Genomic DNA, 25,790 nt, shown 5'->3' with positions numbered 1-25,790 from the left:
TCACCCAGTCTCGTTTGCCTCCACGTCACTGCTAAACATCATCACATTCCGTGCGAGCGGGGGCACAAACGGGTGGCCCTCTCGAACATGTGGTCCTGTAAACAATTGCATCATGCCCAAAAACAAATCCTCAGATTAGCAATATCTATTACAACCACAGTACAATGTTCAGTGATTAATAAAACGTGATTGTCCCCGACTTGTATAATTCAAGCAATCATTGTAATCTTGATAAATATTTTTTTAACGTTCTCTGACATCAACACGTGTCCGCAGGGTTCGGCCGCGGCACCAACGTGGTGAACTACGAGACGTTCTCCTGGCACGAGTATTGCTTCAACTGCAAGAAGTGCTGCCTGTCCTTGGCCAGCAAGCGCTTTGTCCTCACCGGGGACAACATCTACTGCCCCAACTGTGCTAAGAAGTGAGATGGCTTTCCAAGTGGTCATGACCATAAAGAAATGGCATCTGACTCCTTCTGAAAAAGATGAACAAGAAGTCAGAGATGTAACTCTCATATAGCTCACACCGCAATAATGCTAAATCAATGAATCAATAATCAGTTCTGAATATGCATACGCAGTCTCTTTTTGTAGTGCTTTTTTCTCTGTTTGCTGAGTGGTTTCAAAAGTTGAAATCTAATTTGCAGCCCATGTCTTCAAGAGTTGTGAAGTTGGAAAATAAAATGCTTAAACATGAATAAAGACAATTGCAATCTCAAGTCTAGTTTTGCGAGACTTTATTAACAGTTTATAGAACATCTCAGAAGACAAATATATTTACAATACAAATGTTACTTAGGGGCAGGCTGATAATAATTGCTGGGTGGGCTTTTTTATTCACAAACGACTTGATTGTCAGAGGCCAAGGTAAAGACAAACTTAAAAAAAAACAAAAAAACATAGTTAACAGCCACATTAAAAACTCTAAACCTCTAAGGCACAGTGCTATCTAGAAACTAAACGGAAAGCCATTTGAGTATTTATTCCACATCCTGAAACAATGTATTAGTGCGCTCTTAGTCCTTACTAGTAAGTCAACTCCAAGTAACAAGTGAAGCTAAACTGTACACTAGTTGACAAGTGTGTGCTACTCGTGCTACCTTCTTAACATTCACTATTAGTAATAGTCTGGCAAAGTTATGCTACTGGTGTGTGAAAATGTTGTATCGTCGTGGGGGAAAAAAATACTAGTAAGACACTAGGTACTAGGGACACTACGATGCTAGCCTGCTTTTTGACCTTTTTTGATTTTTTTTACTGCTAATGCTACTTTTGGCCTAGTAGTACATGATTAAACCTTAAACTATATACTGCAAGCACCACTACAAAGCACTGTAGTAGCCTCCTTATCAATAAATAAAAGGTGGTTGTAGCACACAGATGTCTACTAGTTTTTCCTCAGTAGGAACGCGTCCCAATAGTATGCCAGTGTTGTTATAAGGTCAAAGAGAATATCATTGTCAAAGATATGGAAATAAACGGCTCACTATGTATGCATGTATATGTATTATCTGATCAAGGGGAAAACGGTGTCAGCCTCCCTCCAGCAGGCAGCGCTGACGAGCAGAGGTGCCAACAGAGCCCGTCCTGGAAGTGTCATGCAGCCGAACATGAAAAAGGTCAAACCACGTGGCCTGACAAATCTAGCGACGACAAAAACATGGAGGACGGCTCGATGGCGAAAGTCTTAGATTCTTAAAGCCCTCTCAGGTCCTTACATTGGGTTGGTGAGAGGGTATGAACACCAAACACAAGGCAGAAAACGAAGCCCTTCCTCACCCCCCGCCGACAAATTCAAGATTTTAACCGCAGAATCGGCTGAAGGCTCAAAGTTGTAGGCTGTTTCAGAGTCGCTACTCGGCCAACATCATGGCTTCATTAGCCTAACACTGACTTCATATACAAACACTTAAATATGTATATGCAGAACTGTATATTCATATATAAACAGCCAAATGTCATTAAATAAAAAACAGCTGAAATGCGATTTTTCACACAAAAAGTTTTTAGCAGCTAGCGTGTGCAGACAACAAGACAACTGAACAGGGTAATGTGACAGTTAAAAGATGGAAAGCTTCCTGAATATTTGTAACTTTTTGGGGGGTGAAATGAACAGACTGCCGTAAACTAGAAGCATCTTGTTAGTAAACAGAAGCTCCATTTAAAAAATGTACACAATTTTCAATCAAGCCAACTGCGTCCGGAACAGCAACAGTTACGGGTTGTTACAGAAACTTACGCATGCCTGCTGTGCCCTCCGGTGGCCAAAAACAGACTGCAAGGCAGGGCGTCTCAAGCCATGACGGCGGCCCTTTACGTATGGAAAGCCGATTGAACATTATTTCTACCATGAGGGACAACAAAAGCGCTAGTAAATGGATGAACTACAAAGAAAGCTATCATGGCTATCTGATAATGCAATAGTAGCCCCTCAAATGGCTTTAAGGACACATTTTGTCCTCGCTTGGAGGACGAGTGAGCGCTAGCTCGTCTTTCTCCTTGTGCACTGAAATGTCTTTAGAATTGAGGACAAGGCACATACTAGTACATAAACCTAAAAATAATTGACGCAGGACATACTAGTTGGGCTACCGGCGCATGATACGAGTGCAGCACAGTTTATTAATAATGTTTAATTGGGTATTGGCGGATCAAAATTGTCAGGATAAGTGGGAAGAAAAGTTTACAAGTACATATGAGAGGAGCACAACAGTAAATGAACCTTAAGTTGGCTGATTAGGGTATTAAATAAATGTTCAAACAGCTTTCCATACTTCACACATGCAACGAGGGCAGAAGCGATCCCGCTTTTGTAACTCCACACCCAAAATATAGTTGTGAAAAAAACAACAATAAGACACGGGTAAGGCCATAATTATCAGACGCTGCCAAAATAACAGCAGTCGGTCAAGTAAATTTAGAAGAGCCACGGGCCAAAATCCCAGAGAGACAGGACGTCTTTAACGTCATTGCACACCGAAAACGCTCCCGTACAAGAACAACAAATAATAAGTAAGCCAAAATTAATTCATAAATTACATCAGCAAACCCCTGACAAAGACACACAAAGAAATGCTTTAAAAACATCTGCGACACCACAAGGAAGAAGACAAAGAAGAAGTAGACCTGACACGAGGAGGAGGAACGTGGAATTTCCCTGAAGCTTTGGTCATCTTGTCGATGAGACGCTTAAGCACTTGGGGCGAGCGAGGTCTTTACATTTCACCTTGGCCTCCTCCCACTGGAATAAATTGGAAGAGGAAGCTGTTTAGAAACTTTTCAGCTGAGCTCAGGAAGTTGAGGAGAGTAACAGTGGAGGGCTTTGAGGTGGGTGCAGCATCAAATCTCTGAAAATAGATGAGAAGAGCGCAGTGTGCTGTTTAAAATCATTTGGACTCGACACTTGATCATGACGTCCGTCACAAACTTGAGCAAAGAGAACAATGTGAACTAAATATAAGCGACTGGTGAAATAGCTAGATGATGACGAGAAAGAGGAGGGGTTATTGTTTGGAGGGGAAATTCCCCAGTGGCATGCCATTGCGACAAGTTCTTTCTTGATTTCTATCTTGTTTCTTCTTTTTTTTATCAAAATCACTTGGAACAGTCTTTGGTTCAATCGAACATTCACACTCAACATATCAACCAAACAATTTCCAACACCCATCACGCCAAAGACTCGCAAAGGGTAAATTCCGGTGACCAAATGTGGACGTAAAAGAGAAAGTCGAAACGAGTGGCCGGGTCAGAAGGCCGTTTTTGTTTTGAACCAATTTATTCTGTTTCAAAACCCAGCAACTATACAAAACTGGAAGTGAACTATGATGGCTTGAGATTGTTTTTTTTCTCCTGCTCATGTTAATGCGTGTTTTGACGCTGAAACGAGTCACTTTCAGTAAGCAGACAGGAATACTCTGCTCACCTGAAAGAGCCTCTATGGCTTGACTGGAGGAATGCAGCGAATTCACCGGGCTTCCATTGGTCCCGTCCGTCCCATCGCAGTTGATCAGGACCGGGCTACAATCCTCGGCCCCTATGAGGGCATGAGTCTTGGCGTTACGGTCCATGAGCTCCTCGAAGCTCCACTGGTTGGACTTTCCGCCCAGGCCGGGCACCAGCTCCACCTTGGCTGAGTCCTGCTCGTTCAGGAACTCCAGGCCTTCCGCCAGCCGGCTCTTTTGAACTAGACTGAAGAGAGGCAGGCCAGTGTGATTAACTGTAAGTCGGTGAGTCAGAGCCACATTTCAAACGGAGTCAATTCGTGAGTAAATTAATCAAGGCTTTCTAATTCTGTTTAAATGATTTAAATGAACTAAAAGGGAGCTATACAAACAAACCCAGGACGTGGACAACGAACAATGCCGTCTTGTGGAATGTTTGGTCATGAGTTAGGCTAGCTAACAGCGCTTGTTTGCATTCCAATGACTAAATCCACTACCTGCACAGCTTACGTGAAAGCGAGTGCTCTAATCGATCCGCCGTTAAGCGTTACAGATTTAAAAAGGCTTTTTTAGGGTTGGAGAATGAACTAACTGCAAGTTCTGCTAAGCATGAGATGTTCCAAACATCAACAATGCTGTGATTTAGTGGGGAGCAATTTGAAAACTTTCCTCTTCGATAAAGATTCGACTTGCTGTACGTACGGGTGAATGTTTGAAGGCCGCCGTCATACCTGACTGCCTGAGTCTCGTCCTGGGCGTTGTTGTTCTCCTTGTCGTCCGCTTCCCCTCTTCCGTTCAGGCAACCCACGGGTTCTTCTCTTTGTGGCACTCCATCGCCACAGCCGTGCATCTCCATGGCAAGGTCGCTCAATTGGCTTTCACCTAGAAAAGGCACCAGAGTCATAGTAAACAAATATTCACCAGTTTTAGTCAATTGATGCGACATTTATTTGATATAAACAGAAATATAATCCTGCTGCTTTTCTATTCTGATACAGATTTGGGATGTTTTCTTGTATGTCCAACACAAATGAATCCATCAAAGTTTTGCTAACTCGAGGCCTGGACAACATTTTGAAGGAGAACTTAAGAACATGTGTCTGCCAAATGTATTGATCTGCTTCTGGTTGTTTTCAACCTTGTACTATGCTGATGAATAAACTGTGATATTGTTTCCAATTTCAAAATCGACTTAGTGTGCTGTAGGGTGGATTTTGGACACCAGGAAGTGGTACTAATGAGAACATACTCTTTGCATCAAAGCACATGGGGTCCAATCCATCTTCATTGTCCTCCTGATCCTTGTCGTCATCCCTCTGCATAAGAGTGACAACACTTGTAAATAACTATTTTGTCAAGGTCACTACTTGGAATGTCATCAATTTCCCACCTTAAAGTCATTTCCATCTCCTTTCCTAGTCCTCTTCATTATTTCTTCAATTCTCTGAAACACCAGATAGTTTTTTTTCTTTTTAAATCACATATGGATTTTCTACCTTATGGATGACGATCCTGCAGTGATTACCTTCTTTCTTTCCATCCGCTCTTGTTGGTTCTGCTGCATGATGCGGTCACGCTCCTGGCGGACCCTCTCGGCCTCCTCTAGGGCCTTAGCCTCGGCCTCCTCCCGCTCCTTCTGCAGTTCCGCCTGCTTCAGAGCCTCCTCGGCTTCCAGTCGCTCCCTCTCTTCCTCCGCTCTTTGGGCCTCCTCCTCCTCCTTCACTTTTCTTTCCTCCGCCAGCTTCTTTTCCTCCTCTTGGCGCTTCAGCCGGGCCTCCTCTGCCAGGCGATCCTCTTCTTCTTTCCTGAGCCTTCAAGAGCAAACCAAAGGGCTTTATCCTTCATATTCACATTTGAGAAGACAAAAGAAGACATTGATGATGCTCCACATGAGGCAATATTGAAAGTGCTCACTTCTCTTCCTCCTCACGCTGTATCCTGAGTTGCTCATCTTTCTCCTTCTGCTCACGCATCTGTCTGCGGTGCTCCGCCAAGAGCTTGGCTGCCTCAGCAGCAGAATTGGTTCCAGCCTTAGAATCTGAAAGCAAGACAAAAAATACAGGGTGAATGATTTCTGCTTTAACATTATAGTTGTAGTTGAGTGTTTCCCACCCTTTATTCCGCCAATTTGCACTAGCTAAATGTCCCAGCACACCGCCCTCAAAAAATGTCACAGTAAATAGAAGTCAAATTTCTTTTTCACAATTTACTCAATTCCACATTGAGTTGAGTCTGATTTCAGGGCAGGATTATGCTGACCTTCGTCAAAGACATTGCGCTGGTTTGTATGTTGCAAAAGCGTATCTATAATATAAAAAGCTTAGCAGAGATGATCTGAATGCATTACACACTTCTCAAAGTTTATGGTCATCACGTCACAAGTTTTTTTTTTTTCCCCTTCCGATGCTATGAAATCAAATCAAATCAAGAGCGTCCATAAGTTAACCAAATATTACAGCAGCATGAATCTAACTTCCCAGGTCTGAATAAGATAAACTAAAAATAGCGTTGTACCTTAGTGTAAAGGTGACATTGGAACCTGTTTATTTTATTAACATCTTCAGGGTCAAAGATTAAATTCATTTGGAAGGAGCATATTTTATTCATGTTATCTTGAGTGACATTTTTGTTCTTATGGAATAAACTGATCGGGAATTTTTCTATGTATTTGCATAGTTTGACTGTTGAGTGAATTTTGAGAAATAAATCTTGCATTTTACTGCACGAGACCAATTTCAATTGCCTAGGACTCAGATATCTGAAATGATGACCCTGTATATTGCAGAGCACAACTCTGTCCAGATGGCGGCAGCATCAACAACTCTAATGTGGGACGGGAAGTGACAAGAGCTGGGATTTGCTGGAGCTGCTCCACTGAGATTTACTGCCACATCACTGTACACCAGGCGCAAACAAAAGTACACAATGGACGGGAAATGGGCTGGCAATCAGTGGCAATGAATAAAAATGGGATTTTATGCTTCTCTTTGTGTGGCAACCCATTTAAGAATTATTTTCAGTGAAATTCCAACAATTTCATGCAGATTTATAAAACACAGTGTTGATAACAATAAACAGACATAATGGCGTGATACTGTGGGCTCTATGCCGGGATGCTCACCGTCTTTCTCTTTGGATTTGCTAGAGTCAGACGACTGTCCCAAGCCAGGCTGTAAGGGTAGCAACATGTCCTTTGAGCGGGAGTCCCTCTTTCGCAGGGTAGGGGGCCCTGGCGGCGTCAGAGCTGGTTTCTGGATCGGAGGGGGTTTAGCAGATGGCTGAGGGGATGGGGTGCCTTGCTTCGCTGCTGGGGAGGGTGGGCGTGCCTTTGAATTTTGCCTGTCAGAAGAAACCATGCTCATTGGATGCTCTGTTAAGTCAAAATGAATGTCTTCAAAGTTTGGCACTAAAGTATTGTTAATAACACTACAGTTTAAATGATTTTTTTTTAAAATGCCAAGTACACAAAACAAGGCTTCAAATACATCAAAACTGAACCTCTTCCTTCCCCTCATACATTGTGGGGATGTCTGCTAATTACACTGAAAGCACGCCACGCTCAACTGTTGATCAAATATTACTCTTGCAACCGTGAAAAATTTAACGCTCCTTTGTCTTTGCATCTTCCGTATGCTTAAACAGTACTGCGTTTGAGCAGTAATAATACATGCTATGTTTAACGGCTCCAGTGACCGCAATGGCTAACACCGGGTCGTCGAGAGGCTTTTGTGCACTGCAACAATGAGGCGCTCTAATAAAGCGGCCACACTCGTGCAAAACCTCTACAACATGCTGCCATCAGATGATTCCCCCCTCATCCCAACCAAGCTTTATTGACTTCTTTCCGTGCTGTGCAGACACTCGAGGATGACAACGAGGCACTCGAAAAGCAGGCATGAAGGCCTGGTCGGCAGAGGTTAAGGACATCCTCTCAATTGTCAATCTACTCACATTTTCAGCAATTATCTTCAATCATGTTAAATGTATACAGAATTTTCCAGAGTCAATTCATGTTGCAAGGTCTCTCGGAAAAGGTGACGTGAACATAACATCTGCTTTATCTTCTTACTTTGAAGCTGCTGGAGAAGGAGTCCTCTTTGGAGATGGTTTTGGGGCAGGGGATGGTGAGCGGGTGCGTCCCATGGGGATGGATGGGGAGGGCGGGCGCTGTCGCCCGGATGAGGTAGACGTTTTTTCCTGCTTGGTCTGTTTCCCCCCACGCACACCGAGAAGAAAACATAATTCATGGCAATAGGGATTACAGTACATTGGTTTAAGACTTTCACACAGCCACATATACTTGGTGTCATTTTATGCTATTCTGAAAATTGAGCTAGTTTTGTCACAAAAGGGGTTTATAACTAGTCTGCTCTCATAATGAAATGTGTTAAACTCTTGTTACAAGCTTTGGATAGGATACCATCTTGACAAATATTAGCTTCCGAGTTTGCGACAAAGCACCGTTGTAAAAAGAAGCCATTCAAAACTCAATCATAACCTGCAAATCTTGTAAGAACCTTCTTCACGACATGTGCTGACATAAAGAAGCTTGAACATAATACACAAAAATATCATTTAAAGCATTATAGAGTGTTAACCACAACATTTGATGTTGTATCCATATAGCATTCAGTGCAGGAAAGCACAGTGATAAAGAGATGGAAAGTCAAACGGCCCCAGGCTCAGGGTGTAGTCTGCTTTGCATGACCCGATCTGTCCATAATCAGGCCACAAGTTTGTCTCATGCCATGTCAACGGGTCCTTTCACAGCCTCACAGAGTGTAGACTAAAAGGTCATGTGGGAGAATGAGCAACGAGTGACAAGAGAGACAGACGTCGCTTCCTAGTACCGGTAGATAGTATCATGCTCAGGCCAGTACCAGCAGAAATAAAACATTTGCATGCACCTCATGCACTTTGACTGGCAAAAGTCTTATCTACGGCTGGCTCAAGCTTGTCATAAGCCATCGGGTAGATAATCTTGTGTAGGCTAATACTGGAGAATTTTCACATAACGCATTGCTCGCTTCTCCTTTGTGCCTAATCCGTAATTTTCCACTATCAAGCGCATGAACACTATGTTGCTGCTGCTACTGTCTCCACAGTTGCAGACTAATCGACTTACAGTAAATTTAGCAATCAATCATTTTTAAAGGGAGGTTGTAACACTCCTGAGCAAAGAGCATATTGTTCTTTTAATGCTGCAAACTGGTTGATTAATTAACCCGCGGAAAAGCTAGTTGCACCTAAGCAACATACTCTAATTTGATTAACAAGATTAAATGTCCATTTCACACAACTAATTGATTTACGGTCAATTAACAGCTGGTTATGCATTATTATTGCCATTACTGCTTTCATTACCATGTGCACTACATCTCATCTCACTCATTTAAAGACTCTCTTCCCTTAATTCCCAAACGAATTGCTTGAGGCAGATATCCATCCCTCTTGGAAAAAATGCTTCCATTTCATACAAATCTTGGTTGATTGAACATATGTAATAAAAGGTGAATGAGAATTCATTTGACTTTTAACAGATGTTCTCACCAGTGAGGGGTCGAGGGCTCCGTCTGCCGACACGGAGGTGGTCATGCCGTTCTTCTGTCGGTCGATGCTGCGACTGCGCAGTGGCCCGCGGGGCGTTTGTATGGGATTGGCGGAGGCTGAGCGAGGACACAGGTGACACTCTGGTAAAGGACACAATCATCGGCAGGGCCAGGCAAATACAACCGGCGGGAAGGAGTGATAAGCAGGCCAGGTTGGCCAGCAAAGTACAAAAAGGTATAAAGAAAAAAAAAAATGGGGGAAGAGGGTAGAAGAAAAAATAGATACAAGGAGAGATAGTGAGAAGGGGGAAAGGATGAAGTGGGATGATTCAAAAGCAGGAAATTATTTACATATATTTATATACATTTCGTTTTGTTAGATGTAGCGGTTTCAATTTTTGTTCACGCGGGAAACCTCGCACCTCGAAAACCAAGCAAACTCAAAATTTAGAATAGAATGCAAATACTAATACACAATCTTTCCAATATTAGTGTGCAATAAATAAACAAAAATGCAGTTTTTGACGGTTAAAAACATCTGGTATGTGTTGAGAATAGCTCAAAGACCAAATACTACGTACAGCTTTAATTCATTCAATGACCATGTAACACAAGACTTTGATTAGATCAATAACTAGAATCTAAAGAAATAAACAGTTTGGGCATCATGGATAATTCATTGAGTTTCCTTTTGGTGTGTGCAATTTGGCTACCGGGTGTTTAAAATGTTCAAACTCAAATCTCACAGCTTCTGCTCAAGTAAGGTGCACCAGTCAGTTTTTGTATAGGATAATGAATATATATACAGAGTTATATTGTCTCACTCCATGTTTTGATGCGCCATTTCTGTTTAAATAAATAATGCTGAAAAGGGGGTAACAGACACCAATCTATTTTGTTAGCAGTCAGTGTTGTTTTTTTGTTGTCGGCTGACTATCTTGCTACTTGCTACGTCAGATAGAGAGATTAGTCGTGATAATCCGGCAACCTTGACGACTCTCGCTGCCAAAGCCCAGTCAAAAGTGTCCTCTGTGATTCTGTATCTATGACAAGCATGCAAATCCTGCACACTGTGCTGCTGCACTACTTCGGCTGGGTCATGTTTCCACTGGGACCATACATAGCGCACAATCCATAAATGCTGCTAATGGGTGTCTAATGGCTGGTCAATAAACGCCACGCCCAAAAAGATACACAGCTTCAATTTCTTGCAGAGATTCAAATGACTTTCTAGAACAAAACATGAACTGTGTTTATGAGTGAAACTATGCGCATCTAGACTACACACATAGATCGTACTTTCGAGTATTATTGAAGTGGCAGGCTGCATTTACGTAGCCACAGAGAAGAGTATATCTTAGTATTTGATCGACATGAGCATAATTTACTACGATGACAGTTCAGTACAGTAAAAATCCACCTGGCACTGTCTCTGATCATGGTACCATACCAGGACACCTGCACAACAGTTTCATTCTGACACAACAAGAACCTGTAAGCAGCTTAAAGAAAATCTCCCAGCATGGACCCAGAAGCTCCTCAGATGCCGAGAAATGCAGCCGGTGGAGGGATGCCTGATCGGCTAAAGCCACGGCACATTACAACTGCGGCCAATTATGTTCACGGTGTCAAAGTTGGTCTCACTGAGATGCGATACCATTGCTAACTACGAGTAATGCTGCATTTCCATTGCGCACACGCTGATCTGGGATATGTTCGGTTTTCCAATTTGAAACAGTCTTGTGAAAACCAAGCCGCATTGAATATGCAATGTACACACAATGAACGAATCATAGAAGAAAAATTTGTTTTTGTCTGATTATGAATTTCCACAGCACGAAAGCCATTGTGAATTAAAGGGCCCCCTGCGTCTACTGTACCTTACATTGGGAAACAGACACAAGAGAGATGAGCTAGAAACCATCCGCTGTCAGACTGCTATGTGAGAGGAGGGGGTTACCTGGAGCATTGGTTCCTTCAGGGGAAAGGGCAGCAGCACTCTTGCTCCTAGCTAGTGAGGCCTGGGTGGGAGTGAGCAGGCGACTAATGACCCCTCCATCCACAGCGCAAGTCGGTTGCTTGCGAGCTACGTGGCGAGCCCACCGAAAAATGAAACCCAAAAGAAAAGGACAAAGTAGGACAAGGAGGGGGGGGTCGAGAATAGCAGCAGAGAATGACAAAAAAGGGGTAAAGTGGGAGTGGGGGGTCAGTTAGATAAGCCACCATGTGATTTAACCATCAGGAGAGAATCAACAACACATGCAGCAATAGGTTATGTCTCAATAGTCTCACAGAGCTTTTCACTTCTGCTGGGAGTCAATGAAATCATTTCATGAGAATAACGAGGCAAGTGATGCCATGGAAGAGTACTGAGACAGACCACTGATTGTCTAAGTTGGATCATTCGACAATGTGGTCAAATCAATGGTTCCTTAAGGCAGTGGGAGGTGTGCTGATGGGAAAAGAGAAAACATTGGACCATTAGTGAACAGCAAACAAATATTCTTCAGGCAAGAAAGAGGGGGGAGTGTATAAGACTGCAGACTACAGGTGACCCAGTAAGAGCTTGAACTTCGACTGTGAAAATAGTTTTCGTGTCCATTAAGTTAACTAGTTAACTGCCATGGAAATCTAGCAATCCCTGTTGAGGGTAGTGTTGATTCGCTTTGGATTTGAAATCAGCACAGCTTTTGAATGGTGGTGAATCTTGGCTTGTCATGTCAATTACAGTCACTTTGGGACTTTGACAAGTTCAGGCACCTCAGCTCAAACGGAGTATGTTTAAGTATGGTGTAATTACATTCGGTAATAGAAAGCTCCATTTCTCGGTTTTGGGGTCACAAACCATTGTTTTTGGTGACACCAAAAATGAGACTGAAGAATGAAATAAGGAGGAAAACCGTTTCCCTTGATGAAAGAAGAGAGTCTTCTCTTAGTAGGTCAGTCACAAAGCTCCAAAACTGCTAGCAATACGAAGAACTCTGCTTTGAAAAGAGCAGGCAGTGAATGAGTTAACCACAACTCCACTGAAGATAAACGTTTTGGCATGGTAACTAATGTGGTCTTGCATCTCTAAGAACCGAAGTCTTTCTCACCGACTGTGCTACGAAAGAACAAATCACACCAGAGTGAGTTTGTTATCTGAACGTACTCCATTGGCCCGCAAGTGGCGGATTCGCAAGTCTCAGTCGAGTTTCTTACTAAACTGACATCTGGTACTGACATGTGCTATTTACATTTTAAGTGCTCGCAGGTTGCTACTACGCATCAAGGTATTAAGAGGCTAGAAGAACGGTGATAAGGACTAAAGTGGCACTCCAGTAAATCGCAGATTGCAGTCAAGGTCGAGCGAGCCTATTTTAGATCAAGCACCAAATCGTACATCCTGTGTACCCGGATTAACCTCCTCAATGATACGTGGCCGACACCATCCGCCTGATTAATGATAATGAAGCTGATTCCTAATCCAAAGCATACTTTGAGCAGTCCTAGCTAAAAAAACAAATAAAAAGAATAAACGAGTGTTCCGCAAATGGAGGCTGCGGCGTCTAAAGGACAAACAAAAGCTTTGGTGATTAATACACAGACTGCACACTGGCACTCTTGAAGGGATTTGGGTGCTCTTGTGGGATGGCACTGATGCACAAGCATAGCATCTTAAATCCTGCTAGGAAGATGTCATCTGTAAGGGAGGGAGAACACAATATACACTTTGTGACAAAACAAAAACAATACATGCTGTTTGTTAGTGGCAACATACAACAGGACCATTGCTGGACTTGACAATTGCAAAAATGACAATGAGGGTTAGTTGCCAGTGTGCGCAGCACAAAAAAATCGGATTAAAAGGGAAAGCATTTAACGTTAGAGGCAAATCACAGACAAGAGCGTATTGAAAATTTGAGCAGTTGCCCAAAATGTTATTCAGCATTGTGTGTGTGAGCTTTGAGAGGGAAAAGGAAATGAGATTACATCAGGCTAAAAATAATCTAAACCCCACAACCAGATACTTCAAAGATGCTTAAGATGAAGATATGTCCCCTCAGAATTTCTTAAATTCAGAACCAGCAAGCTGTTAACGTCACTGACATGCCAGTTACTCCCCGGGGAGGGGGAAAAAAAAAAAGCCAGATGGAAGCATGAAAAAAAAAACGATCGACTGATTGTCCCATGCTAGCCACCTTGATTGTATGACGTCCCCTTAGCAGCCTTGGCAGGAGTCTGCGCTCTGCCCACACTTACTCGTGTGAGGGACGAACTCCTCGTCTTCATGGAAGCACCTACGGACGTGAGCGTAGGGGTCACGGCCCAGAGACACAGGGAGAGAGTCAACAAGAACATCCCCGCGGAGAGACTTTCCAACGGGTCATGTGCAGTTCTGGTCTGTGAATGAGTCGGCAAGCGTCACGGCAGCTGATGCCTAACTGGTGATCTTCATCAAAAGTCAGACGTGCGCTGAGGCACACATAGGCGCCATTGTAAGTCGTTCTAAGACCAAGACATGGGAGGGCCCAATTTTTATTTTTTAAATAAAAAGCTTGGCCTTTCAAAGCTGCCGATAAAACTATGCTTAATATCCTTGAGAAGTCTTTATCATATTGAATGAATTCTTCTATAATTTACACCCTGTTGCAAATCAATGACACATTTTTTTTGTGTGTGATACTATTAAACACATAGCATCAAAAATATTTGGGTTTTGTTCTCCTGCTTCAGCAAATAAAATCTGTCGAGAAACTGATCAAGCCCAGTGATAAGTAGAGAAATGGACTGTTGCACAGAGCGACGACTATGCACCTGTCGACTCCGCCTGCAGCTTTTTGCCTTCCTCCTTAGCAGCACTGTCTTTCCGAGGCAAACGGTTACAAGACACACTCCTGGATTTTATACCTAAGAGACAGTGATGACAACACAATGGTGAATTCCACCCCATGTTACCTAATGAATGGTACCCATGTCCAACCACGCGTGTGGACAGCAAGGAAAAGTCAAGTAATTAAGTTAAACAATTATCTCGTTGTGAAGGAAGCTCTAGTCTGCCGCGTGCTGCTGCGTGCAAAAGGCCGAGATAAGGCTAGACCTGAGGTCAGGGGTCAAGCGAGGCACCTGGGACGATGCCTGGGTTCCAATTTCAATCACCAATTGGATTTCAGGACATTAAAAAGGAATCTAAATACCACTTGATCTTTCTTATGCTTACACATAACTTTGACATAATGACATTTAAAATGCGACAGCAACAGCTTTTCTTTTTAGGGAATGAGGGGTGAAAAAAAAAAATCAAGTCTGTCAACTTTTGGGGGAAATGAAGGCTGCAGTTTGAAATCCGAACTATTACAAACCCCCGGGAGCGAGTGATTGTTCAAACATATGACTGGTCATGACGTCTACTTGCCAGATGATGTGCTGCCCTGTTTGTTCACAGACTAGATAGGTGGAAGTCAGACGTCCCTTTCCTGATATGCTCTATTGAGAAAACCTAATAATAACCCCATCATGTACAACCACCTCTGCGTTTGATTATCTTCATTTGAAGTTGGATAGCCACGTTTGCACATACAAAGAGTAAAGCCTTTGCCAGCCACGTAAAATGACATGGCAGGGCAAAATAGGACCGCAGGCCTCTGGTTTGACACCATTCCAAAACAATATATGTAGCATGAAACAAAGTACTACTGGGAGGAGAGGTTAGAAAGAAGGGTGGGAGTGCAGTGGGGGGGTAAAGAGGTGACTTACTTTTGTCAGGAGTTTTGACAAGGGTAGCAGAGGATGAGGATAGGCGTTTGGTGATGCTAGCCTCTGACGGCTGTTTGAGGTTGGTGATGGACGTGGAGCGCTTGTCTACGAGTCGGGGAGGAGGAAGAAGGGAGGAATTACACTACAGAACGCTCCCAAAGGAGGCGCACACAGTGGAAGGACACTAAAGGGATACTTGACAACACCCGTTTCAGATAACACCACAGGCATCTCTGCTAGCTAATGAGATCCTGTACAAATCTGTAACGAAAACCATCTGCCTTTACAAACATATAGTTGAGTTCTTACTGACACTGTTAGAGAGACGTTCATTTGACGATACCTTTATTTTTGCAGGTGTGGTTTGCATACAGAGAAGCATTTGTATTATTTTGTTCAATTTGTTATCGTCGCAAAGGCAGACATTTTGCTACAGGTCAGGTCTTGTAGAGAATCTCATTTGACTGTCTATTATGACGTAGTTGGGATTTTCAAAGGCATCACTGACACTTTAGACAAATGAACACGTTGCTGTTTCATGCTTGAAAAAAATATATTATTTTTTGCAACCACCACCATGTGCTTTCGCATCATGCGATAAAGTTAGTAGAGCAAACCGCATAGCCACAACATGGCGTGCCGTGATCTGAACCCAATGTGACATAGTTAGTTCAGCCTTGCATTTGACTGGGCTTCCATGCAAAGTCGCCCCGATGACCTGGCCCTGCCCCAAAGTGTGAATGGGTCAAAGACCTAAAGCAACCCTCCCTGAAAGAAGAAAGCATACTGACAAGGAGAAGTTTCCTCTATTTAACAGTCGGTGTTAGGCTGCAAAAGAAGGTGTGTGTGTGAGGAAGAGAAGGTACACTATCACCCAATATGTGCCGCCCATGCTACAGATGTTAACTGGTGGGCAAATCACAAACAAAACCTTGAGTGTTCCTGGGTGGCTTATCTGGCGAAGCAGGGGAGATTGCTATAGCTACTGGAGATGAGGCGTCGGCGTCCGAGTCTCCTGTAGGGAGAGAAAGCTCTCAGCGGGGAAGTGAGGAATGCTGACGCCACTTCTCGGCACAGTGAGTTGAAGGCGAAGAACGGCCGGCGGCCGTCAAGGCTTTCATTGACGGTGTCACAAGTCACAATATGAGCATCATATGAACACTGAAGGGATCAAGTCAAAATCACGTGAAGGCAGGTTTTAGTTTGTAGAATGGGACGCTACACATTCAGAGTGTAAGTCGTGAAGGGTTTTGAGAGAAACTTCAGGGTCCAATTGTTTAATGTTGTTGCACTTTTTGTGCAACTTACCATTCAGCAAATTTAATAAAAGGTTTTTGAAATAAATGGTTCAAATCATTTCAAGGTGATATTTGCCAATTCATCATGAGAACAAGACCTCCATCAACAGTCGCTCGCCACTGCAAGGCTTCACAACAGTAAACAGGATGTTCTAAAGGGACGTGGCCACTGAGAATCGAGTGTCAGAGTGTCATTCCATTAGCAGGTTGCCACAGAGAGACTGAAAGGAATACAAGGAGTTTGACACCTGATGCTAAGAGTGCACAATCGGTAAGTGTGAGCGCACACGCGATTCAGGACTCCTTAGTAAATTAGACAAGGTGTGCGGGCCACAAAAGCTGGAGGTGTGGCATCAATGTGATAAATAATGTTTGATTGGCCCAAAACAAACAAAGCGGCCATTACCTGCTCTCCCATCTGAGTCTGTTGACAATCCTCCCCAGGACCACCTCTTCTGTCTCTGGTCGGCCCGCTGGCTTCGCTCTAACGTTCGTCTCATCACTGCCTCGTAATGCTCCTGCCGCATTTATATATAACAAAAAAAAAGGGGGGGGGGTCTCTATTTGCTTCATGGTCATGGGAATAATCATTCCTAAGAGCAAGATTCCAGGCACACAGGCCTACTCCGTTGACTACCTTCTCCTCTTCCTGTTTCTGCTTCCTCTTCTCCTCCACAGCCTGACGCTTCTGCTCCTCTTTCCGTCGCTGCTCCGCGGCCTTCTTGTGACGTTCCTCCTGCTGACGCTCCACTTGCATTTTGGCCTTGCGCTCACGCTCCATGATCTGAGACTCACGCAAAGCTGATGACAAAGACAGACAGAGAAAGGGGCATTTTAAATCTACAATTTTATTTAAAAAAAACTGTATTGAAGACATGATATCAAGAAATCCAGTCCCATAGTTTGTTACATTGTAAATAATCTACCATCATCTAGAAGTGCTGTTCAGTAACCACAACCACTCCAGCGTGATTGTGTAGAAGTATGCAAAAGTCACTAAGGGGTTTCCAAGCCTCCTCTGGTATGAAAATCAGCATAACGTCTGTGTGTCAGGAGGTCCAGGGTCTAACTTTCATGGTCAAAGCAGCTGCGTGCAAGCGTTACATCGCCAATGTGCAACTGGACTCTTGTGGAATGGAAACATGTTCTAACAAAAAACAACTAGGGCTTGTCTTGGAGGACATTAGGTCAGGTCAGTAATTGGCTGATTCGGCGTGCAAATAAAACATTTCCTTCAATGCCAATATGCATCACCGCCTGCTTTCTTGACAATCATGCCACGTTTTTCCAGTCGACTGTGTCGCTCGTAGAACAGCGGGCTTGACTTTATGCAAGTGGCGCATATAAATGCTTGCATTTTACCACAAGATGAAGCAGATCTGAGTAAATGTCTCCTTGCCTTGTTGCCTGTCAGCCTCCTCTCGTCTCTCCTTTGCTACCCGCAGTCGATCGTCCACTCGAAGTGTGGCGCCGTCGAGGACTGCAAACACGTGCGTCAAAGCGGTCAAAAGAGGTGCTCAGATGGAGGCTGCGGCGGCTTACGCTGACATATTACAGCAACAGCTTTGCGTCAAGGTGTGAGTCCTGGTAGGGGGCTGTCATTAATGAGATTGTCAAATAATAAAGTGATGACTCGGGGCCTCCCTGCAGTAAGCCCTGCAGAGCAGGGGGGGGCGACGATAGGATAGTTTGGCGGCTAACTGTTCACACTAAGCTAAAGCGGTGGGTGTCTGGGTGAGGAGTGGGTTACCTGGCCGCGAGCTGTGAGGTTTGGCTGCTGTGTTTGCAGACGGTGCTGGACTCACGGCCTGGCTGCGCCGCTCCTCGGCTTGGGCCTGCGCAGCTGCAGCTGGACCAAAGAAAGCACACAATTTACAGCTGAGATTTTTGGAGTCCCCTTAAAGGGCAAGTCAACCCTAAAATTTTCTGAAGTGTTATTTCTTACTATCCACTCAAGCAGTATTCACCTTCCATTTAGTCGGGCATAATTTGCACTCAGCAGTATATCGGCGTATTTTTCGAGTAAGAGGAGAGACCCCGATTGGAGGAGAATTATGTCATCAAGTCTGAGAAGACTGTATTTTCAATTTTCTCTGAGCTTTGTTTGCATAGTCATGACGCCTCTGGTGTGGAGCGGTTATGAAGCAGAACAATCCGGCTATTCAAGCCATCAGACCCAGCCCATGGCCCACTCTACAGACTGCATTCAACACGCTCAGTGAGCAAGACGCTGGCAAATGAGAGCCAATGTGTGCGCTCAGCAGTCACAACCTTGTACAGGCACATTTTAGGTGAAAAAGTCAAATGCTCCAAAATAGAATATGTAGATTATTTGACCAACCCATACACTGGAATAAGGGTCAGAAATGACGGCTTACATAAGCCGAGGCGTCAAAGTTGTTTGCAGAATTTGCTGCATTTGAATTTGAGAGTATGACTTGGGATTCAACGACGCGGCAAAACATCTGAGACCAACAATTTTCTGCCGTTTTTAATATTTTGAATGCCACTTTCATATCAACCAAGAGAAAGTGGTGCATAGCAAAAGTAGTAGGAAGGAAACAGCACACGATCAAGCTGCATCAGCTAGGTCCTCACTGCATTTCTCGGCTGTGCGCTCTCAGCACTACTGAATTGCTGACGAGTAGGCAAATCAGATCTTCTGTCATGTGATAGGAAAACCAGGCTGCATCAAATCTCACTCATTCGGTCATTCATTCATTCAGTCAGGTTCTACTGTGGCAATAACAAAGATGTACTTTGTGCTGACAAAATTCAGCTATTCAATTTCTATTTCTTGAGGAAAAAGCATTAAAGACATTCAGCAAAATTAATTCACTGGCAGTAGCTGTCAAAGCGGGGCTTCCCAAACTATCATCAGATTGTAAAAACGATACTAGTATACATACATTGTTCTAGTGCGAGGTGCCTTAACGGCTTGATGGACTTGCAATGCATTTCTCTCCCTCATAATTGTGACACGCCAAGACTCGCCCCATCTTTAGCTTCACCTCAAATACTGTACAATAAAACACCGCCATCTACTGGAATCTATTCATTAATACAGTGATTTACATACCCAAATATAACAATTTCACAATATGGGTGAGGCCCTCTTGGTATGCCAACCCATTGCAAACATACTTGACAAATATATTTGTCAGTGGTTTTTAGTTGGCAAATGTTTCCATTGCGGTGAATGGCTTCCAAAAAAACCTGTTTACAATAACTTTCCATCATAAATGTAGCAACTAGACTATCGATCGACTCTTTCTGACAATATGAAGCAATGTTCACTGAAGAGATCAGTGAAACATGAGCCAAGAACTTGCCCATATTGGACAGGAAGGCATGAAACAGCCAGCCCACTGTGCTAAAGGAGATCATTTGCAGGGAGAAAACAGAGCACAGATCACATAATGACTCATTCAAGATATTCTCGTTTTATTCATAAAGATAAGATCAATCAATAGATGCCTAACAGCAAGGCTACCGTTGCCAGGCGATATGCTGAGTGGGGATGAAAAGAGGATGTGGACTTAGACAAGGTGACTCATCATGGCTACATTAAGACGTCACAATAGACGGAGCAAGTTGCCTTCGAATCAATCAATCAATCACCTTGCATTTGAAATGTTACAACTACACTGACCATCTAGTACAAGTTGTTTCGCTCCTAAACATGCACATAGATGTTCAACTTGTTTTGTTATTTACATTTCATTCACTGCAATGGAAACAACAAAGGGTTTGTAACCGCTAAGCAGTTTCCAGAGATGCTAACAAATAAACGCTTCTGCTATTCCCATTTCAACACTTTCCATTGAGTGAGACCAACATCAACGTCTTCTAAAGCCAAGCACACTCAAAGTTACAGTTACTACAGTAGCATGTGAGGATGGTGACCTTAAATTGACCCCCCCCCCCCCACACAAAAAAAATACAGGCTGCAAAATGGCAGTAAGCAAAGCCCCTCAACTCAGTAGAAAATTCTCAGCGCCAAAGCAACTTTGTTTTTGCTTTGGCCTGAGCAGCTTCTGTCGAGACACTAAATCAACAAGAAAATATAAGCACGGAGAAAGTCGTCATGGAGTGAAAACAACATTCATGTGCTAATTGAAGTGCTCTGATTAGACTGCGGAAGAGGGTCTCAAGAGAGCCAGGTGTGCTCATAGAAATGACGAGCCAATCGCAGACGGTGCTCAGCGCGACATCCCTGAGGAGACTTGGCGCATGTAAACAATCAACAGTGGCCCCCGTGTCAACACATCCTGCCTAAAACCTATTACGGGGCATTTTAAAGAGGTGAGCAACATTCATTTGTCTGGCCACCAATCAGTCCGTTCGGGAGCTGTGTGCAAATTATGGCAAGCACAGTTCCGTGGGGGCTTGTCATTAAGTTGAGGAAGAGGAAGCAGGCCAGCCCGCGTAAAACGACCGCTCCAATTCTAGCGCTAATCAGGCGCGACTTCTCGAAATTGCAGGATGGGGGAGCCTCTCAAACGAACACAAAATTAGTTTGTGCATCCCCAAACAGCTTTTCACATTAAATGTCTCGAGCAGGAGTCACATTATTGTTTAGCCACCAACAACTGTAAATGATACATTTTGTGGATAAGACAGACACTTTGCCGGAGGATGGTCCTCTAAAATGTGCCAAGCATTGTAAACAGGGAGGAGTTTCGGCTTGCAGTATCCCATCACGGCCGGCTTAATGACAATTGATGCCTGCGCAGCCCCACGCGGCCGCGCACATGCCCACTTTTAAACACATTGCCAGATCTTGGGACAGGATTACTCCACCTTGTCATGCAAAGGTATAAGCTTGGGCTATTTGCAGTGCGACCTGGCACGGGGAGTCTTCCAGATGGACCGCATTCAATCTCACTCAGTCCTTTATCTGTTGTTTCCCATTGAGAATGGCCGAACAATTTCTGTCAGGCTGACTTTGACGTAAAAGTCAAAATAAATTTGAATTACCTAAGCTTGGCTGAGAACATTAAACATTGTTTTGCTATTCAAATTGTTTATGTGACCTTCCCCAGCGACTTTACATAAATGCGCAGGAAGGAAAGGGCGCTAAGCAGAGAGAAAGACAACAAATCACAGTGAAACTGAAGCCGCTCGTTCTGTGGTAGCTGAGTCCAACCATTGCAAGAAATGCCTCTCATGCTTTTAATAATTTGGCAGGACCTGACAACCTTGCAGCAGTGCGAACCCATCATTTCCACCAGCTAGCTTTTCTCCTTGCCTGCATTCTTGTGGGAATCGACATGCTTGTGAGCGAGATTCCTGGCATTGCAGTGCGACTTCGAAGGTCCAACGCCTTTAAGTGAGTCAAATCAGTCTGCTTTTGGAAAACCAAATTGATTATTTGTTGCACTTTGAAATCATCTTATTATAAAACCCATTCATTTTTGTGCACTTTCAATTTGGAAAAAATAAGTCCTGATTTGGAATTAAAACTTGACTGGGCTTTTCTTCTCAGGGGTTGCCACAGCATGTGATTAGAAAATTGAAAAATGAATTGTTAAAATAATTGTTAATTGCAACCATCGTGACTTTAGGAGTTTGAAATGATAGGGTATATATTTTGGGGATGTTGCCATTTGTAGCGGGTTTACTGTATTTTCATGAAACTACAAATCTGGGCAGCCAAATATTCCAGTATGAAAGTGCTGGATGGAAAACTGAAGGGGGAAACAGGAAGACCATCAGCACTAAATGTAACCACTTGTTGCCAGGAGTAACACCCGCCTACGCCCACCCCGGGTATGCATTCGGCCCTCGTTCTCACTCCTGTCTGCGTAAAACACTGAAAAACCTGTCAGCTGCCCCCAAGTCAAAACAAAATGTGTATTCATGACCCTGCACAGACTGAAACCCCACAGATGCAGTCATTTTTGACAACGCACACTCTTATCACTGCATCAGCTCTTTATGCAAACTGTCTACATCTCTCTCTGCATGCTTGATCGAAAAATTCAGGTCAGACATTGTTATGGTAACCCTGCAGAGATAAAGGGAGGGGGTTATGCCATATGTCAACAACATACACTTGCCACCAAAGGGCATGACGAGAAATGGGCACAATTAGCAAACTTACAAGCAGACAAAATCAAGTAATGAACCCTCTTTCAAGAGACATTGTTGTTGTTTTTTTTGAACAGCTACAAATAGGAGAAACTTAATTCCAAAAGCACACTGGACAACTCTTAACTCTTCTTGATGAGCTAACGTAGCTAAAACGTCGGCTAAATGCCAGGAAGTCATAACATTTTGACTTACTCTGTCTCGATTCAAGTTGAGAAGTAATCGCAAAATGTTTGATAACAAGGTTCACGGAGTGGGGGAAAAAAATCGCCGAATAAACGTCAACCCGGTCCGGCAAGGAAGATAACGTTATAACTTCAGTTTAGCATTAGCCCTCAGTGCTATTAAGCTGAGTTGTCAAGTTCCTCTTGGGGATACGACCCTAAAATGTAACCTTGTCACGTAATATTTGAGATATATACATTGCTAAGGTGGAAAAGTGTTCTATTTTGTAGTCCGATGACACGGCGAGGAGAGCTAACGTTACTAGCCCTGGGTTGGTGAAGGAGATGGGGGGAGCTGACCGCGTTGCAGCCCGTCCAAATCACCGCCAAAAAGCACAACCCGCTCGAACAAAGTCATTGTAGTTTAACATGTCCTCACCCATTTGACTCCGCAAGCCTTTTAGAGTCACGGTGCCCTCCGCCATTCCTATAAGTTTACTCCCAAGTGCGTTTCTTCTTTCTTTTCTAGAACGGGGGTGAGTAACACATCGCGGCCGACCGGTAGCGAGCTGGCAGGCAAGGGAGGCAGTCGTCAAGCTGGGACCGGACACCAGGGAGACGTGGACGTCAAAGAGCAGCGATTAAATCAAGAGCAACACCGTGTATCGTTTCCGGGCAAAAAAAAGTTCGCAGAAGCCGAGAAAAGTGGTTCTCGAACTTTTAAAAAGGCACATGTTTTATTTCTATTGTAATATAACAGTTCGGACGCTACCATTTTGCTTGAAAATAAAAAATGTGCTTAAATAATGAATATACTGTATATGTCCATCCATCCATCCATCCATCCATCCATCCATCCATCCATCCATCCATTTTCTGAACCGCTTAGTCCCCACGAGGGTCGCGGGCGTGCTGGAGCCTATCCCAGCCGTCATCGGGCAGTAGGCAGAGGACACCCTGAACTGGTTACCAACCAATCGCAGGGCACACAGAGACGAACAACCATTCGCACTCGCACCTAGGGACAATTTGGAGTGCTCAATCGGCCTAACAAGCATGTTTTTGGGATGTGGGAGGAAACCGGAGTGCCCGGAGAAAACCCACGCGGACACGGGGAGAACATGCAAACTCCCCACAGGGAGGGCCGGATGTGAAATCGAACCCGCACCCTCCTAACTGTGAGGCGGACGTGCTACCCACTGCGCCTCCATCCATCCATCTTTGTCTTATTATCATTTTTAATTTTGCTCATAAACGTTTTTTTAATATGCACTTATCAGATTTAATGCAAATGTATTGTACTACAAAGTTGTTGTATTTGTACTTGAGTAATGTTTACTGTATTCCATTGTTTTGGGGTTTTTTTGCATACCGCGAGACTTTCTGAGTACTAAATGTGGTATGGATGATGACCGTAAGATAGCTCTATAATATGAGTAAGATCGGAGTCACATACAAATGCAACAAGTGATTCAATATATTAATATATTGAAGCACCTATTATTAACAATTGTTTCAACTGCAAATGAAACCTACACGTACTCACAGTAGAGTAAATGTTTGATTATTATATACGCATGTGGTCGTGGCGGCAAATCTTTAAACGGGCGTTAATTACATCTCCCTCCTGAATAGCTGAGGGTCCCCAGATTTATAACTGGATTCTTTCATTGTGATTGTTCTTCTGCTAATAATCAATCATGTGAGGGGCGGGGCAGAGTAAAAGAATTTTCATAAGAGTTAAGCGCGCCACCTACCGTAAATGTTGGGTCACTACTTCCTAAACGGTTTACTTAGCTCTCCAAGTAGCACACCACCATCGATAGCATCAACAATAGAATATAGGTGGCCGAAGAAAGCAATATTTCGATAACAAGACCTAAAAATATTTCATAGTATTGTAAGTCACTGTGTCATTACATTGCGCTATCAATCGGAGGAAAGAAATGCACACGGTGATTCAGTTAAAATGCAGTGCACATGAAATTCAAATAAAATGAACTAGAATGCAAATATGAAGAACAGGCTGTTTAAAAATTAAATGTAAATGTACTGTACCAAAAAAGTCTGAAAAGTATGTCACAGTATGCCCTTGCAATTGTTTTTATCATTTATACTGCAAACAACAAACTGAATTTCAAATTTCAAAGTCATGAAAATGTTTGATAAGAAAATATTTACCTACACAACTAATGCTTAGTTAAGGAAAAAAGAAAACATTTTGTGGAAAAAAAATTGTAAGATCAAATGAAGTAAAGAAAATCTGTAATTTCCATATACATTGCCTACCAAAACGTAAACAACAAATCTATTTCAAAAAACAAAAAAGCATAAACAGTAAGTTTGAGTGGACCTCATAAACTCCTGTGGCAGGCCTTATCTGGCACCCGGACCTTGCGTTTGACACCTGTGCACTAGGGGGTGCCATCACACTAGTGATACTAGTACTACACTGGAAATCACTGGCTTAAATGATGACTACCAATGGGAGCGAGGGGTAAATTTGTACAACATCAAGCAAGGTATTAAATATATAAACAGTTGATGAGGTCTGACTTTTATAGAACTATATTCATTTAATTATTTCACAACTAGCAAGTAATGCTTCTGACTTGTCACAATATATCAATTAAGAAGATACAAGAAGTATAAACCTTACCCGGATTGAAGAATCTGCAGACGTTAAGAATACAAGAAAAGCTCCCTGTCCGATGAAGAACTCCTCCGAATGAGAGAACATCACATTATCTCATTGCACTTATGTTTTCGCTGCCTCACCATGAACACTATCGCCTCTGTTCTGGTCCGTCTCACATGCTTTCGCCACAGGGTACTTTCATCTGTTTGACACGATAAACAGGAAGCTAAGACTAGTTCTAGTTCCTTGGTTTTGTCGAAGCATAGAACTCCAAAGCGTTAGCTGTCCCATTTTTAATCAATCTGTGACACAAGTTAACAAAAGTGTACCAGAAACAGCGCTCGCTTATATGAACCTCTTATATCCTTC

At 43.3% G+C, this 25,790-nt stretch overlaps 2 protein-coding genes across 13 annotated transcripts in view; one reads left to right on the top strand and one right to left on the bottom strand.

Annotated features, from left to right (window-relative positions):
• The window catches only part of fhl1a (four and a half LIM domains 1a), an 11,479-nt gene extending 10,758 nt beyond the window's left edge, over positions 1 to 721 (top strand). The window contains exon 6 of the mRNA XM_085936641.1: positions 277 to 721. Within this exon, the coding sequence (XP_085792767.1) occupies positions 277 to 428 (152 nt within the window). The 3' untranslated portion in view covers positions 429 to 721. The remainder of the gene's footprint in view (positions 1 to 276) is intronic.
• On the bottom strand, positions 718 to 25,790 carry map7d3 (MAP7 domain containing 3). 12 transcript variants are annotated; one of them, XM_085936599.1, is made up of 20 exons: positions 25,443 to 25,790; positions 18,277 to 18,375; positions 17,926 to 18,006; positions 17,164 to 17,327; positions 16,933 to 17,044; positions 16,160 to 16,243; positions 15,229 to 15,333; positions 14,290 to 14,382; positions 13,674 to 13,772; positions 11,453 to 11,578; positions 9,494 to 9,609; positions 8,013 to 8,149; positions 7,065 to 7,282; positions 5,858 to 5,981; positions 5,469 to 5,754; positions 5,334 to 5,387; positions 5,193 to 5,259; positions 4,675 to 4,825; positions 3,925 to 4,190; positions 718 to 3,243 (listed from the first exon to the last, which is right to left on the bottom strand). In XM_085936599.1, exons 4-20 carry the CDS (start codon positions 17,305 to 17,307, stop codon positions 3,218 to 3,220), a joined length of 2,208 nt encoding a protein of 735 aa, XP_085792725.1. In that variant the 5' UTR covers positions 17,308 to 17,327; positions 17,926 to 18,006; positions 18,277 to 18,375; positions 25,443 to 25,790; the 3' UTR covers positions 718 to 3,217. The 12 variants fall into 12 exon arrangements, with proteins under 12 accessions (XP_085792725.1, XP_085792667.1, XP_085792658.1 ...); XM_085936541.1 differs by lacking the exon at positions 25,443 to 25,790 and adding an exon at positions 23,223 to 23,404 and having other exon boundaries at positions 718 to 3,349; XM_085936532.1 differs by lacking the exon at positions 25,443 to 25,790 and adding an exon at positions 23,223 to 23,404.

Source organism: Syngnathus leptorhynchus, chromosome 2, assembly GCF_054491065.1.
Source record: "Syngnathus leptorhynchus isolate UIUO chromosome 2, UIUO_Slep, whole genome shotgun sequence".
Lineage (NCBI taxonomy): Eukaryota > Metazoa > Chordata > Actinopteri > Syngnathiformes > Syngnathidae > Syngnathus > Syngnathus leptorhynchus.
The sequence above is the reverse complement of the archived record's forward strand: the minus strand, read 5'-3'. Positions and strand labels throughout refer to the sequence as shown.

What these genes read in the sequence shown, in the direction of transcription:
- map7d3 (XM_085936532.1), bottom strand. Translation starts at nt 23,268, where the DNA reads ATGGCGGAGGGCACCGTGACTCTAAAAGGCTTGCGGAGTCAAATGG. An exon ending in GCTGCAGGCGGAGTCGACAG is followed by an intron (nt 13,773 to 14,289) that starts GTGCATAGTCGT and finishes TCACGTCCGTAG; the next exon opens with GTGCTTCCATGAAGACGAGG. An exon ending in GAGCCCTCGACCCCTCACTG is followed by an intron (nt 8,150 to 9,493) that starts GTGAGAACATCT and finishes GGGGGGAAACAG; the next exon opens with ACCAAGCAGGAAAAAACGTC.